Here is a 15154-nt window from a genome sequence, read left to right as displayed (position 1 = left end):
GCCGAGAGTCACGTGGTGGCATCACGTGACGTCGCCACAGTGGCGCCACAGCACGTGGGAGTCACGTGGAGGCCGTGGCGCGTGAGGGCATATAGCGGCCGCGACGCGCCCCCGGCCGCGAGCAGCCCACGACGACATGGCGCAGGACACAAGAGGGCACGGGCCGGGCACGGGGCGCGAGCGCGCAGAGTGGATCGGGATGCAGGCGCAGGACCCGGAGCAGGTGGCGCACTTCGGGCGGCTGATTGACCGGCACCTGCCCTGGATCCCGATACATCGGGTGCGCAAGAACCGGTCGTTGTGCTGGACGCACTACCTGTGCCAGGACGGGACGCTGAAGGTGCTGAAGTGCAAGCACTGCGGGGGGCTGATTGCACACGTGGGGAAGGACCGGTCGTCGACCAGCAGGTTCCGGTCGCACCTGAAACACCACCACCGGATCGACCCAAACTCGGACTATTACACGGGCGCGTCGCTGCTGCCAATAGCAGCGGGCGGGGGTGCGGAGGAGGGCGGCCGGCCAGCGCGGGAGCGGCGGACGGTGCTGCGGACGGAGCTGCTGCTGGGGATCATCACAGCGGCGCAGGACCTGCGCGCGGAGTTCTTCGAGAACAGCGTGGTGAAGGAGCTGCTGGCGCGGCTGTCGGCCTTCGAGACGCTGGACCTGCCGGCGGCGATTGCGCAGACAGCGCGGGACATCGACGAAATTGTGCTGCGCACGGTGCGGTTCAACGAGCGGCACGAGGGCGCGCGCTTCGAGGTGCGGCCGGGGACGCCGGCGTACGCGCTGAAGCTAGAGGTTGCGGAGCGCGTGCACGTGCTGTCGCAGGTGACCTTCTTTGCGCTGTCGTTCCGCCGCTGGGCTGCGACCGGGATCTGGACGTGGTTCCTGAACTTCTACGACCCCAACGAGGGCCGGCAGTACTCGCTTGTGGTTGACGCGGGCGCGTCGTCCGGCGCCGGTGGCGCGCCGCCAGAGGAGCACACGGTACAGCTGCAGTACCCCGGGGTGGGGCGCTACATTGTGAGCTACATGGCGACTGGGGAGGAGGCGCCCGAGTCGTGGAACCCCTGCATCGTTGCGGAGCTGCAGCGGAGCTTTGCGCTGCTTTTTGGGGAGCCCCTTGGGCCGTCACCGGACTTCGTAATGTCCGTGGAGCACGTGGAGTTGTCGAACCCTCTCCTGCGCCAGGTTCTGGATTTCTCACAGAGTTCGCAGGACGTGTGGCGTTCCAGCCTGTCGAAGTTTGACCTGTCGAACTACTCGACGGTTACCGAGACAATAACTTCCCTACTGAAGTTACGCCCGCTGCTGGATATACTGGAGCCCATTCCATTTACCCCTGCTAACTACCTTGACATGGTGCACTTCACGAATGTAAGCCAGGGATTCAACCGAGCGTTTCAGTTCTTTACTTCTGCACCAGATCAGACGTGGATTTTCAGCTTACTAACAGTGATGGCGCTGTCGGAACATCTTGCTCAAACATTGGAGGAAATGGGCAGCCGGAGCATGTTCAGCAACCACCTAGAGGACTGCGTTTCGTCGATCTCAAAACTACGACGCCGCCTAATGGGGCGCGATCTGTATGTCCTGGCGTCATTCTTGGTCCCGACCACTTTGTTCGATGATCAGCTGCTAGCCACTGTTTTTGGCACGGAATCACTTCCTAAGATTATCAATAGCGTGGTCGACATGGTTTACCATATCCTCAAGGACTATTTCGACGCGCCGGTCCTTTCCACTGACACAGAAAACACAGAATTGGACACATCTGCATACCGATCTACTGTGGCTGTAGCGAGCGATCAGGAGGAAGCTGCCAGTAGCTGCAGAGCTAGCATCACCGCAATTGTGGGTGATTCCAGCCTGGGCGCCGCAAATGGGAAGGCCCAATCCAATGCACCCCTTACAGGCATTTCTGGAGAGCTTGAGGAAGTTATCAAGGACGTTATCAGGGGCGATCTATATGCCTACTTGAACGTTGTCAACGACGTTGTGCCCTCGTGGTTCCAGGTCCATTGTTCGACGATGGGCATCAGCAAAAGCACCGATGAGGAAGACCGAGGCCAGTATAAGCGGAACGATACCCCGCTTTCGCCCCTCGATGTATTCCTGGACATCCACGTCCCGGTCGCGAAGCGGTTCCACTCCGAGAAGTGGAATGCGTTACGACCCGTGATCCGTTTCCTACTGAAGTACGTGAACTCGCAGCCGAGTGCCACCATGAACTCGGCCGCATCCTTCATGGCCACATACAGACCCATCGCTGAGAACAGCATGCTACGTGAGGTGCTCAAGGTCAAGTCGATGGACAGGCAGTTCGACTCAACCAAGATCGACTTTGACCACGACAGTTTACCACTGGTCTGCAAATATGCTAGCCGGACACAGTCCCCCGCGGGGGAGCCGTCAGGCAGCCCAGCAGAGTCGTCCTCGGAGAGCGGGGCATTGTAACAGTAGGGGGGGGTAATATTAATAATATACGTATGCATCTGTCTAGACCTACATGTAAAATTTCCCTATGGAACGCCTTGCATTCGTTATAAACATGGACCACTGCGCAGGGTCTGCGCCAGGGTCTTCAGGACAGCGTTCCATCGTAGACTCCCATATAAACTTTTAGACACAGCGCATACTGCGCGGCTCATGCCTTTCTGGACGAGGCGCGGATGCTGCCCTGCTTGGATCCAGTCACCTTCACTGCTGCGTCTACCGCCGCCTTAACCGGCTTCGCCTCCTCCTTCTTGGCCGATCCCTTGCGGTACGACTGGATGTAGAACGAGATGAACAAGAACAGGTAGGAGGTCAGAATCAAGTAGCCGTAGGCAGCCGCGTCCTCAGTCCCGTAGCAGCTACCCCAGTGGCTAAGCACCCCGTCAAAGTACTTGTGCGCGTAGAATGTATACGTCCCGAAGTACACAAACGCCAGGTCCACCAGGAACTGCACAATCTGCAATCTCGTCACCCACTCCTTCCACCATACACGCACCCCACGTGCCGACAAATAGTAGTACCAGTACATCACCACATGCACACCCAGGTTCAGCGAGATCGGAACCCACTCAATCGATGTGTGGCCGCGCAGCTGCGCGTAGCACAGCAGCGCCGTCGCGCCGTGGTGGTACGTGTGCAGGAACAGCAGCTTCTTGCGCTTCAGAATCAGAAACACAGTGTCCAGGAGCTCCAGGTACTTCGTCAGGTAGTTCAGGTAGTACAGCGTCACCAGCTTCGGCGCAAACGCCCCCGGGGCGCAGATCGCCCACAACAAACCGTGCCGCCACACCATTGGCACCACCTGCTCCACCATCAACAGCAACAGAACCAGAGACACCAGCGTGAGCAGCAGGTTGTGCAGCTGGAACAGCCGGTTCAGCTGCAACGGCGGCGCGCGCACCGCGCGCAGCGCCGCCTGCCCGCCGAAAATCACTACATAGTACGCCACAATCGCCACCAGCGCCTGCCACCCATTGGCCATGAAAGTTTGCTGCTTCACAAACCGGAACGACTCCGCGGGATAGCCCACCACCCGCTCAAACGCCGCAGAGAACAGCGGCCACAGATGGATTCCGAACGGCCGGTCTACCGTTGGCTTCCCCACACGTAGTAATGGTTGCCCTCTCACATAATCCGCGATGCCCTGAAGATGAGCTGTCGCCTGCTGTAGTCTGTCCATGATTGCTTGCTAGCTTAAAGTCAAACGCAATGTCAGGCGCCCACCACGCTACGAAGTAAACCAGTGGTGAACCCGTTGCTGCCTTCTGAGAATTTTCACTGAAAAAATACGTTCGCAGTGTTTCGTGCACAGGTTCATCATATTTCCTGTACGAAAGTAGTGACAGAAACTAATATTCGTAGACAGATCAGACAGTCAGAACGTCTAGAAACGCGGCGACTCAGAGACAGCGGGTGCAGCTGATGATTAGCTATGACTGACGCAGCGGGCAGAGCGGCTGGCGCACTTCGGAGGTAATTCGTATGTATTAGTATGTTCGGAGAAGCTATGGAAATGGGTCTATCCCCAAAAGTCGAGTGAGGCGATAGTGTCGTAGCCCCGCTCGTCCTCATAGACGTAAATAGTCTCCTGGGACGAGGAGTGCAGCATACGGATTTTGTCGCCGAGGATGCAGCGCACGAGCTCGCCGGTGTCAATGCGGCGGATCTCGATGAAGTTGGAGTCGAAGGCGAGGATGTAGGGGTACCAAATGGCGAACTTCTCGGGCTCGCCCTCCCAGTGGATGGTGTGGGACTCGCGCTTGCGCCAGCCCTGGTTGTTGACGAAGAAGGCGAACTCGGAGTAGCACAGGAAGAACATGCTGCTGACGCGGTAGATGGCAATGGGCTTCAGCGTGTCCTTCCAGGCGAACTCAAGAGAGGTGTCTGCGGGGTCGGGAAACGTTTCGTGGGCGTTCTGGGAGATGGAGACGATCTGGAAGCCCTTCTTGCAGCCGATGCAGAGGTTGAGGCGGAGGAAGGAGATGGAGACGGGTTCGGAGTCGAACTGGACCTCATTGATCTTGCGCTTCATGCCACGGCGGCTGCCATCCATGAGGAGCGGGTGCTCATGCTCAAACCACTTGATGGTGTGCGCGGAGCAGTGCGCGGTGACGATGATGCGCTTGCCGTCGCAGTCGCCGTCCGCGAAGAAGTTGACGTGGTTGACCACCTCCTTGGCGTGCTTCTTGAAGTACTGGGTGCCGCTGTCGCCTTGGAGAAGGAGGTCCAAGTGGCAGCTGTAGAGCTTTTTGTCAACGAGCATGAGCACGGACTGGAACTCTTCCATGACCGAGATCTGAGTGATGTTGCTGCGCTGCACGATCCGGATGGGCATCGAAAAGTGGGTTGCAATCTTCTCCGAGCCGGGAGCCTTCTCGCGGCGGATGTTGCTCATAAATAGGCCCTGGTTTGTGGCAATGAGCAACTTCCGGCCGCCGTCGCAGGAGGCGACACTGTTGATCTTGTTGGAGTAGTCGAAGAAGCGGTCGCTTATTTTCGTCACGTTGAAAATATCATTGCTGGTGATGAGCTTTGTCTGCACCTTATTGATCTTGTCCAGGAGCGTCTGGATGGCGGCATACTGGGCGGCATACAAGGTAATCTGGAATCTGTGTTTCGCGCCGTAGTACAGGAATGTGACGGCGTTCTTGGGGTTGCCCTCCGGGCTGTAGTTATCCGGGAATATGACCTGGCCCGATGCGTCCGGCCGGCTGCCCACGTATTTCTTGAGGGGTGGCATATCCTCACCTGGATACACAAACAGCAAAGGAAGAGGAACAGGCCTCTGAAAGACTTTATGCTGGTTCCATTTGTTGACTGGCTTCGCTTTCAAAAAGAGTAGCATGTTGTCTAGCATATAGAATTGGATGTCGCCAGCGACAGTACTATCTGACTTCGTTAGCTCCTTACGGGATAGGAGCCCCTCGTGCATAATCTTACGCTTCTCATCATTTAGCCCCATATTAACATACTCGTTCTTGAAAAGTATCTTCTGTTTTAGTAACTTGACATCGTGCCGATCCTGGGCATTACCACTAGCTTTATCTATACGTTTCATAAAATCCTTCAATGCGTCCATCGCGCGCGTGAGGCTCTCCAAGTCACGCTTGTTCTTCTCAGGGTCAGAAGACTTCATTATCTCTCGAACTAACAAGATGTATCTGCCCGGTCTCGAGACACCTTGCGAAAGGAAGGAATCAATACCATGCCGCAATTTTGAGTTCATCAAGTCCTCATCAAACCTCGCAAAATACGGATTTACCGACCTCTGTGTTTCAATCAAATATTTGGCATACGGCCTGGATGCCACATATAACACAAATGGTTCAAAAAACGGAATGAATTTCAAAAAGACATCTCCTATACCCTCAACGATGGGGGATGCCTTCTGTCGTTCACTTAATGCATTTAAAAACCTCCGATTGACGGAGTATATATCGTTCACATGCGCAAACACATGCTTGATGAAGTTTTTCCTAATATCAGACGGAATAATGTTTGTTTCTGCCAATTTCTTCATAAATGTATCTCTTAAAATCTCCAAGGACTTAACAAAATTCTTCTCCGTAATATAGACCTCGTAAATAGCCTCCTGTCTCTTAATCTCCGTCTTGGATAGGTTACTCCATATAGATTCATCCACGGAACTCGCCCATGACGGCTTTTCCTCTTCATCGTCATTGATGGCAAGTGAGATGTTTCTTTGCAGCCCCCCATTGGGCTTCAAATTCAATCTCGCCTGTTGTTCCAACCTTCGAGGACATGAAATCGAATAGCATAGCTTATCACGTGTACATGTGGCGGAGTAACACTCGGCCAATAGGGTAAAAACGCCGTTTACGCCATGCAATGTGTCAGGGTCAACTTGTTCATTTAAAAACTGCGGATCGCTGTTCGTCGAAGTCGAAGAGTAAAGGGTGGACGTGGTACACACGGAGGCATGTTGGTTGTTTAAAACTGAGTTAGCCGATTTTAGAAGCGTCGGGTCAGTGGAGCCAGCATCCATCGCGTACATAGACACAGCTGCTGCTGCTGCATCCATACTCCCTGTACCTCCGATTATCCGAGAGTTACCAGTAAACTCATACACCTCATTCGGTGAGTCCCGTAACCTATGTTCATACACAACGTCATGGAAGAGCTTTTGAGCGTCTAAAGCACGGCCTAGCAGCAACGCTAGGTTTCGGTCAGAGGTCCTAATGATGGAGCATAGTGCGTCCACGGCTTCTTGCCCGGTAAATGCATCCCTGTATAGAAGCCCGTCTTTTTTGTGCTCGCCCAGCTGGATGGTCTTCTTGAATCTGGTGGCTACACGCGATAACATCGCGGGATATACTAATGGCCTTTTCATGGAGCTAGACGCAATGACGTGTTTAGAATATATCGTCGAGCTCGAACGGTGATGCTGTGTGTAGTTCTTATTTTGCGTGAGGGTCGGCGTCGACTGTGCATATCTGTTGGGAATGCTGCCGTTCAACGACGCTGAAGAATGTCGCGTGCGGATGCCAGGCCCGGTGGTAGATGCCCGGCTAACCCCGCTTGATGAGGCATGCGATTGTGCGGCCTGCTGGACATCGTACGCCGATGACGAAGGGCTATACTTCTGTGGGATCGTTCTGCCCGTGGCGGCCTTCCGCTTGTGCTGGAAAGTAGATGTTATATTTTTCAACGTTGCTGTCGTAAACGAGCCTGCACGTGTAGTGTACCCAGAGGATGGGTTATGCGCTATCGGATAGGCTTCTGCGGCGGGCGCATCTCTGCCGTTTGTCTTGGGGAAAAGTCCTTGCCGCGGCGAACGTTTGATATAGGAATGTGGTGGCGTCACTGGCGATTCGATCTCGTAGACAGCCCCGGAGTGTTCTTCTGGCGCTCTCCCGCGCACGAGATAGGGGTCGCATTGCTCCGTGCGCTCACCGTTAGCATAGCCGGCCATGCGTTGCGGGCTGGCGTGTACGGGCGTCCGCGGAGAAGCTGCCATGCAATGCCCGCCCGGCAGGTGCGGCGCCTCGCCGACCCCCGCCTCTAACGACGCAGCATGTTGGTATGTGTACGAGGACATCAACGCCCCGCTCGGGGGCAGCATCTCGCCGGCCTCCCCCGCAGGCGCCGCGGCCTCGTACCCGTACTCGTCCACCACAGCTGCCGCCTCAGACCCGCGCTGCAGCTCGTACTGCAGCGCGGCCCGAAAGTCGTCCTCAATCTCCGCCAGAAGCGCCTCGCAGGGCAGCTCCTCCACCCGCTGCACCGGCACCCGCCCGCTGTCGTAGCTCGCTCGCTGCCCGTCGCCCGGCCGTTCTGCCCTAAAAATATCCGCAAAGTAGCCCTCTCGGCGCCGCGCCATCTCCAACTCCTGTAAGTCGCCTATCCTGCTGTCTGCCATCGGGATATCCTTCGCCTCGTAGCCTCGGCCTCCAATTAAACCGTCCAATCTGTTCCGCGACTGCTGCTCGCAATATTTCTTCCGTAGTGCCTCAAAAACCTCACACTACAGATATCTACTATATTTCCCTATTCAATCTATACCACGAGCCCAAACCACTTCCAACGATTGATGCAGTAGCTCTTCTACCGAGGTTCTGCTACTTATTCACACCAGTATTGGACAACAGAAAGAACCTTGCTAAATCTACAGTTGCTAAGCAAAAAAAATGAAAAGCAGCACATCAAAGGCACTAGAAACAAAAAGAAGTACATAACCAAAGGGGCTCGCTGCGCTGAAAACATAGAGGGCCTGGCAGCCGTAAGGCTTGGAATGTAGATAGCAGGACGTAGAGCGGCCTACTTGCTCGAGCAGCTTGCGATGAGAGCCACGGACGGGGGCGGGACGGATTCACGTATGAAGTGATCTGAACGGCGGAAGGGGGGGGCATATTACGAAACTTTGCGAGCTGTAGCGTGGCCTCGCATGTTTCTTGAGCGTGGAACTGTAACTGAGATGCCAGTATGTGCAACGGCGGGATGCGTGCGGGGACATAGACTAACGGAAGCAGGCTTATAACTCGACATTTGTGGGGGATGGCCACGACCGACTCGTGGGGAACTTCGTGCTGCTGCCACTAAACACTCGGTTCCGGGGACCTGCGTATGCGGCGAACTCGGACTACGACATTGTAGACGAATGCTTGGACCTGTTCCGGGCGAACTCCTTCTTCAAGAATTTTGAGATCAAGTCGCCCGCGGATAGGGTTCTTGTGTATGGGATCCTTTTCACCAACAGCTGTCTGGGCCAGCTGCGGCCTGGGATGAGCTACAACGAGGCAGTGAAAGCGCTGACGAACCTGGCGCTGGACAGCTTTACACTGCCGGGGACGGTGGGGTTTCCGCTGAACAACGTGTACTCTGTGCCGGTAGAGGACGGTGCTCAGATGGAGCTGCTGAAGGGGTACCTGCAGCAGTTGCGGCAGGAGCTGGCCACGCGGCTGCTGGACCGTGTGTATGGGGCGGAGAAGGCACAGCCCTCGAAGTTCTGGCTGGCCTTCACAAGGCGCAAGTTTATGAACAAGGCGCTGTAAGGCGAAATAGGTACGTAGCTGGCGGCGCCAGGAAGTATTTACAAAGTTGGCTGTATCGCTACGAGGTTTTGGTGGCGTGTGCCTTGTTGGAGCGCACGAGGAGTTCAACGGCGGAAGCTCGGAGCTGTTCCGCGTCTTTCACGATCGCGTTCACGTCAATGCTGAGGTCGGTGTTTTTGGCGCGGAAGCCTTGGATCCGCGCCTGCAGGTCTGTCAGCGCCTGGAGGACACGCTCATAGTCTGCATCTTCTTTCACGCGCTCTTTGTATGTTTGGAAGGACTGAGCGATGTCTTCGATACCGGGCTCGACTCTGCTGATCATCTCGATGCGCTGGCGCAACAGCTGATCGCGGTCGCTGTTGGCGTTCGCGTCGCTAATCATCTGCTGGATTTCGTCATCGGTCAAGCCCGATTTGGGGATGACCGTTATGGTCTGGGATGTGTTGCTAGTTACCTCGGAGGCGGATACGTTGATGATGCCGTCGGCATCAATGTCGAACGTGACATGTATCTGCGGTACACCCTTAGGCTTCGGAGGGATACCTGCTAGTTTAAATTCACCAATCAATATATTGTCATTTACAAGCCCACGTTCGCCTTGGAACACGCGTATGTCGACGCTCGTCTGACCGTCGATCCCTGTGCTGAATACCTCTGTCTTTTTAACGGGAACAATGGTATTCCTCGGTATCAACGGGGAGAAAACACCGCCATAGGTCTCTATGCCCAGGGTGAGGGGGGTCACATCGAGAAGCAACACATTCTTGATCTCACCGCTTAATATCCCGCCCTGTATAGCCGCTCCGAGCGCTACCGTTTCATCTGGATTTACACTGGTGGTTGGCTTCTTTTTGAAGAGTTCGCCGACAATGTGTCTGATCTTCGGCATACGCGTCATACCTCCGACCAGGATCACCTCATCAATATCTGTGGGTTCCATGTCTGCATCCCTGAGCGCCTTCTTCACGGGACCAATGGTCCTTTCGATGAGGTGTAATGTCATTGCGTCCAACTCTTCTTCGCGCATGATGGATACCAGATGCTTGCCCTCGTATAGGAACGGAATGTTGATTTCAGTCTCCTTAACATGCGACAGTGCGATCTTTGCCTTTTCTGCCGCTTCGCGGACCCGCTGAACAACTTCTTGGTCTGTCTTCAATGCGGCCAGCGATACGTCATCGTGCTGTTTCGCAAATTGTGCCAGTAGATGGTCCACGACAATGTTGTCAAAGTCCTCACCGCCAAGGTGGGTGTCACCATTCGTCGCTCTCACTTCGAAGACGCCATCCTCGATATCCAGTATAGAGATATCGAAGGTTCCGCCGCCGAGGTCATAGACAGCAACGACGCCGTCGCTCTTAGTATTTAGCCCAAAGCTCAGCGCGGCAGCCGTCGGCTCGTTTACCACACGTAGGACCTGCATCCCGGCCATGCTACCTGCATCCTTCGTCGCCTGCCGCTGCGCATCGCTGAAGTATGCAGGAACGGTGATAACGGTCTTATCGAGCTTTTCGCCAAGATAGTCTTCGGCCGCCCTCTTCAGGTAGTTGAGAATCGCAGACGCGACTTGGCTAGGGGACTTCTTCTGCCCAAAAGTGGTTTCCAAATAAGCGAGCCCGCCGCTGTCGCTTTCCACTATACGGTATGGTAGGTTCTTCAGGTCCTGTTGCACATCTGCGTCGGTGTATTGCCTCCCGATGAGACGCTTGGTGGCAAAAAACGTGTTGTGTGTGTTGAGGTGGGATTGCCGCTTGGCGGCGACTCCCACTAGAGTATTGCCATACTTGTCGTAAGCAACTACCGACGGCGTTGTGCGCTGTCCCTGATCATTTTCGATGATGGTGGCCGACGATATGTCATTCGAATCCCTTATATATGCAACTGCGCTATTAGTCGTCCCGAGATCAATGCCAAGTACCTTGCTGCTGGCATATCTGATGCCTACAGTGTGCCTTAACCGCCTCAACATGCTTGGTTCTCTGCTGCAAGCCGGTTGGGGTAGTATGTTAACCTTTAAACTCTGCCAGAGGTTTTCTTGTGCACCGAGCAAGGCCGCGAATGGCCCCGCTCAATTACATAAGCTAACATGTCAGTCGCTCCTTCAGTTACGCAACGGCGCGGGGAAGAAGAACAGGTTAAACCAAAGCTGGGAGGCCGAGCATAGCTAGCGGAAAGATACGGGATACATGCGCTAACGCCTGTGCAACTATCATATACATAGATATATATATATTTTACGTTATGTACGCAGGATAAATGCTATATAGTCTTAAATATTTATTATTCAAAATGAAAGGGTGTGGATGCTTCGGTAATATCAAATCATGCACAGGCTCATTATACTTGGAACTTCAAACTTTTGGAAAAGGCCGAAGGTCTTGCAAAGATCAGTGTTGGAATATTGTAGTTATCTTACCGTCATTACCTGGTGGCTCATAGTTGTAAACGTCAAATAAACGACCGGGCTTTGGTTATGCTGGGGTTATCATTTCTTGAAGCTGCTTATTCAGTACAAGACGCTTAGATTCCTTGTCCCAGCGTTCAAAGTAGATGCCCAAGTCGCTCATGCTCATAAGTTTTAGTATGAGGTCCCAGGAGTACTCCCTGGTCACCTCGACGTCGTCGCCGTGGACGACGTTATAGTTACCTATGATATCCATTATGACCAAGTAGGTGTCCATGTCGGTCTTTTTGCCGCCGATTACAACGCTCAATGAGCCGCTGTTCTTCTGGCGGACAATGCATCCCATTTCGGGCACCTTGTGGATGTGCTGCATGCTGACGTGTTCGCAGATGGACTCGCGAAAGGACATCTCGATAATGGAGTCCATGAGCTGCTCCCGGCAATCGACAAAGTGGATTGCGTCGCCGGGATACTTCTTGACCAAGATCGTTTCGAATTGCTTGAGAAGAACGGTGTGGAAAATGTTGTTCGTGGAGTGGTTTGCTGTTGCGGTTTTCCAATAGACGATGAAATACTCAAAGATGGATTCGTCCATCGGCGTGCAGGAGTGCGGGAGGTAGCGCAGAATGCCATTGGGCGAGTGATCAGGGATCGTCCGCCATATGGATTTGTCGCAGTAGATGGACCAGTCTTTGAAGATTTTCTCAGCACCCGCGCGCTTCGTGAGCGGAGTGAGGAACCGGGCGAGCGCCAGGCTCCGCGGGTCGGCAATGTTGGGTATTGTGTGCCGCATAGTGTCGAGCAAGCGCCGCCGCGTGAAGATGCGCGGCTTTGCGTTCCCTCGCAGCGGGATCATCAAGTATGACTGTCCGCCGCGCAACTTGCGGTCAATGATGATCAATACCTGCTCGCAGAGGAGCGTCTGCACCCCGTAGCGTGCCGCCACCGCCTGAACGATCGCCATGAGCAAGAGCGGGTGCCCCCGCGCCTCGCCGCAGTACACACGCAAGAGCATGATGTCTTCGAGATGGCAGCGCTGCTGGTTCGGCGGGTACACGCAGACGCGCTCGAACACGCGCCATATATACGTGACCAACTTGTCGACACGGATCGTGTCGGGGAACTTGTGGAACTGTTCCATCGCCCCGTAGTCCCGCTGCACCTGCTCCTGCACCGCGGCGAAGAACGCCGCGCGGTGCGCCAGAAGGCGGTCGAAGCACGGGTCCATCGCCGCGATCGGCACAAAGAGTGCCTCCTCCGCAATCACCATCGCGCGCCCCTCGCCCTCCCGCTGCGTCCCATCGATGCACGCAAACACCGCGCCGTGCCGGAGCGTCGTGAGCAACCGCTGCGCGAGACACTGCTGCCTCAAGCTGCGCCCCACGCTGTACCCGCCCGCCGTCTCCCGCCGGAGAAACGGCACCATGTGCCGCCGGAACCGAAACACGCCCCAGAACGCCTGCCAGAAGCCCTCGCCGTGCTCCAGCGTCCCCAGCTCCGCCACTGCCCGCGCTAACCGCGCATCCACGTTGCTGCGGAACCGAAAGTACTGGAACCAGTCCTCCCCCGGTCCCGCCGTGTTCCTTGTGCTGCCCTGCACGATCGCCTCCATTGCCTCCTCCGCGAGCCACCGCTCTGTGCACATCCCGTGCCACACCTCGCTGCAGTCACAAACTATGCGGTTCAGTTTAGTGGAGCACAACCGAAGTCGGAAGAGGTCCGCCGGTCCCAACAACTTGCATATCTCCATCCAGATTTCCGCTGGCCACCCATCCATACTGGATTCCTGGTTAGCAGTCTACTATTCCTTTGATTATACCAATCCACGAGCCCAGCCCCCTGTGCTGGATGGCTGCTCAGCTACGCTCGCAGTTCACGGAAATCCCGTAATTTTTTGTTACTGGCGCACGCTATGCGAAGAACGGTACAAGATGGAGGAGCCTTGGCCAGGGCCGGGATTTGGCGTTCTTTTCGACCTCAGGTCTACAAGGCAGGCAGATCTCGCTGAGTACAAGGATATTTTGGTCTGGGAATTGAGTTTGCGGCGGGGCTATAGCGTGGGATGCTGTCGCTCGTCAAAGCGGGCTCCAAGGAGCCCATCTACTGTGATATCCGGGTGCATGGGGCGAGCAGAGACACGGTGGTGCTGGCCGCAGAGGGAGCAGAGCTGAGCGGCGAGCTGGTGTTCTCGCTGCCGGAGGCGACCGCGCTCAAGGCGGTGTATCTGCGGCTGGTGGGGCGGTTCAAGATGGGCTTTCTGCAGATTGGGCCGCAGAGCAACGGGCGCGTGGTGGGGATGGTAAAGAAGGAGCAGGTGGTGTTTGAGTGCGTGTGGGAGAACCTGCTGACGGAGAGCGAGGGCCAGATCGCGGCGGCGCCGGGGCGGCGGGCGGGCGCGGTGGCGCGAACGTGCCGCGCGGTGGTCGGGCGGCGGTCGGGCGGCGTGGTGCGGTTGCCGGCGGGCGTAACGGGGACGCCTGTGGCCAGGGAGCGGGCGCCAGCGGGGTGCACTTTTGTGCTACCGCCCGGGAACTACGAGCTGCCCTTCCGCGTGGCGCTGCCGGCGGACGTGCCGGAGACGGTGGAGGGTCTGCAGAGCGGGTCGCTGTTGTACGCGCTGGAGTCCCGGCTGGAGCGCGGGGCGCTGCGCGTGCCGTATGCGCGCTACCAGTATCTGCGCATCTTTCGCACGTTGCCGGTCGACAGCGCCGCGCACCACGAAGAAATGTACGTGACCAAGGCGTGGGCCGGCCGACTGCAGTACGAGCTCGTGGTGCCCAGCCGCGCGATTGCGGTGGGCGCGCAGACCGCGCTGCAGCTGCGCCTGTTCCCGTTCCAGAAGGGCTACCGGCTGGCCAGTTTCAGCGCATCGCTGGTGCAGTACTACGCGTTCACGGACGACGCGGGTCAGGTCTACGACGACGAGGCGGTGGCGCACCGCGCAGCGATGGAGCACTTTACGGACGTCGCCGGCTGCGACCCGGCCCGCGGCAACCTGCTCGTGGACGCGGTGCGACTGCAATTGCCGTTTTCCGTTCCCCCGGACCTCAAGCGCATCACGCAGGACTGCGATGTCGGCGCCTCGCTGATCCGGGTCCGCCACAAGCTGCTGGTCCACATCGTGCTGCTGCGCGGCCCCCCCGACGCGCCCGGAAAGAAAACCGAAATCAAGGCCAGCATTCCGGTTATGCTCTACATATCGCCGCTCGTACCTGTGCAGGGCCGCACCGTCCTGGTTGATAACGCTGGCCGCTTCCACATCCGTCCCGGCGTGCTGACAGACCTATTCCGGACGCGGAGCGCGGACTCACTTCCGAGCTGGGACGCGCCGCCGTCCTACGAGTCGCGCGTGCACGATCGGCTGTACGATGGCGACGTAGGCTCGCTTGCTTCCGGCAGCGCCCCGCCCGATTCGGCGGCGCCCCGCCCCCCGCCCCGAGATTCGCCACTGGGTCTCCTTCCGCCCCTTCACGCCTTGTCGTTGGATGATCTAAGCAGGGTCCCCACGTACCAACAGCAGCACGATGGACACTCCCTGCCATTGCATCACCTCTCCCCGGCGTATGCCGCCACCGCGCCACCGGCCGGGGGCAACAGCGGCACGTGACAGTCACGTGTGCGGTCCGTCGCGGCCCCCCGGCACGCACTGCGCCGTAATCTGCCCCGCCGAAGCCGACGCTGCACCCAATAGGCTCAGACCGCGGCGTGGCGATTTGCCTGGCTCGGCAGCGCAGCGCAGGT

General features: G+C 56.7%; 7 protein-coding genes across 7 annotated transcripts; 3 read left to right on the top strand and 4 right to left on the bottom strand.

The window, feature by feature from the left end:
* Positions 1-136: 136 nt before the first annotated feature.
* Positions 137-2458, top strand: VID22 (Vid22p; the record flags this gene model as incomplete). The annotated part of the gene is made up of 1 exon (NM_212270.1): positions 137-2458. The coding sequence occupies one exon, from the start codon at positions 137-139 to the stop codon at positions 2456-2458; it is 2322 nt and encodes a 773-aa protein (NP_986134.1).
* Positions 2459-2648: 190 nt separating this feature from the next.
* On the bottom strand, positions 2649-3677 carry ELO3 (fatty acid elongase ELO3; the record flags this gene model as incomplete). Its single annotated transcript, NM_212269.1, has 1 exon — positions 2649-3677. One exon carries the CDS (start codon positions 3675-3677, stop codon positions 2649-2651), a length of 1029 nt encoding a protein of 342 aa, NP_986133.1.
* A 339-nt stretch (positions 3678-4016) lies between these two features.
* Positions 4017-7877, bottom strand: ROM2 (Rho family guanine nucleotide exchange factor ROM2; the record flags this gene model as incomplete). The annotated part of the gene is made up of 1 exon (NM_212268.2): positions 4017-7877. One exon carries the CDS (start codon positions 7875-7877, stop codon positions 4017-4019), a length of 3861 nt encoding a protein of 1286 aa, NP_986132.2.
* A 525-nt stretch (positions 7878-8402) lies between these two features.
* On the top strand, positions 8403-9009 carry ARC18 (Arc18p; the record flags this gene model as incomplete). Its single annotated transcript, NM_212267.1, has 2 exons — positions 8403-8438; positions 8488-9009. The coding sequence occupies 2 exons, from the start codon at positions 8403-8405 to the stop codon at positions 9007-9009; spliced, it is 558 nt and encodes a 185-aa protein (NP_986131.1).
* A 58-nt stretch (positions 9010-9067) lies between these two features.
* SSQ1 (Hsp70 family ATPase SSQ1) lies at positions 9068-10978 on the bottom strand (the record flags this gene model as incomplete). Its single annotated transcript, NM_212266.1, has 1 exon — positions 9068-10978. The coding sequence occupies one exon, from the start codon at positions 10976-10978 to the stop codon at positions 9068-9070; it is 1911 nt and encodes a 636-aa protein (NP_986130.1).
* Positions 10979-11480: 502 nt separating this feature from the next.
* On the bottom strand, positions 11481-13190 carry MDM30 (SCF ubiquitin ligase complex subunit MDM30; the record flags this gene model as incomplete). The annotated part of the gene is made up of 1 exon (NM_212265.1): positions 11481-13190. One exon carries the CDS (start codon positions 13188-13190, stop codon positions 11481-11483), a length of 1710 nt encoding a protein of 569 aa, NP_986129.1.
* A 285-nt stretch (positions 13191-13475) lies between these two features.
* ART5 (Art5p) lies at positions 13476-15020 on the top strand (the record flags this gene model as incomplete). Its single annotated transcript, NM_212264.2, has 1 exon — positions 13476-15020. One exon carries the CDS (start codon positions 13476-13478, stop codon positions 15018-15020), a length of 1545 nt encoding a protein of 514 aa, NP_986128.2.
* Between the last annotated feature and the right edge of the window lie 134 nt (positions 15021-15154).

This window comes from Eremothecium gossypii, chromosome VI, assembly GCF_000091025.4.
Source record: "Eremothecium gossypii ATCC 10895 chromosome VI, complete sequence".
In the NCBI taxonomy this organism is placed as follows: Eukaryota; Fungi; Ascomycota; class Saccharomycetes; order Saccharomycetales; family Saccharomycetaceae; genus Eremothecium; species Eremothecium gossypii.
The sequence above is the reverse complement of the archived record's forward strand: the minus strand, read 5'-3'. Positions and strand labels throughout refer to the sequence as shown.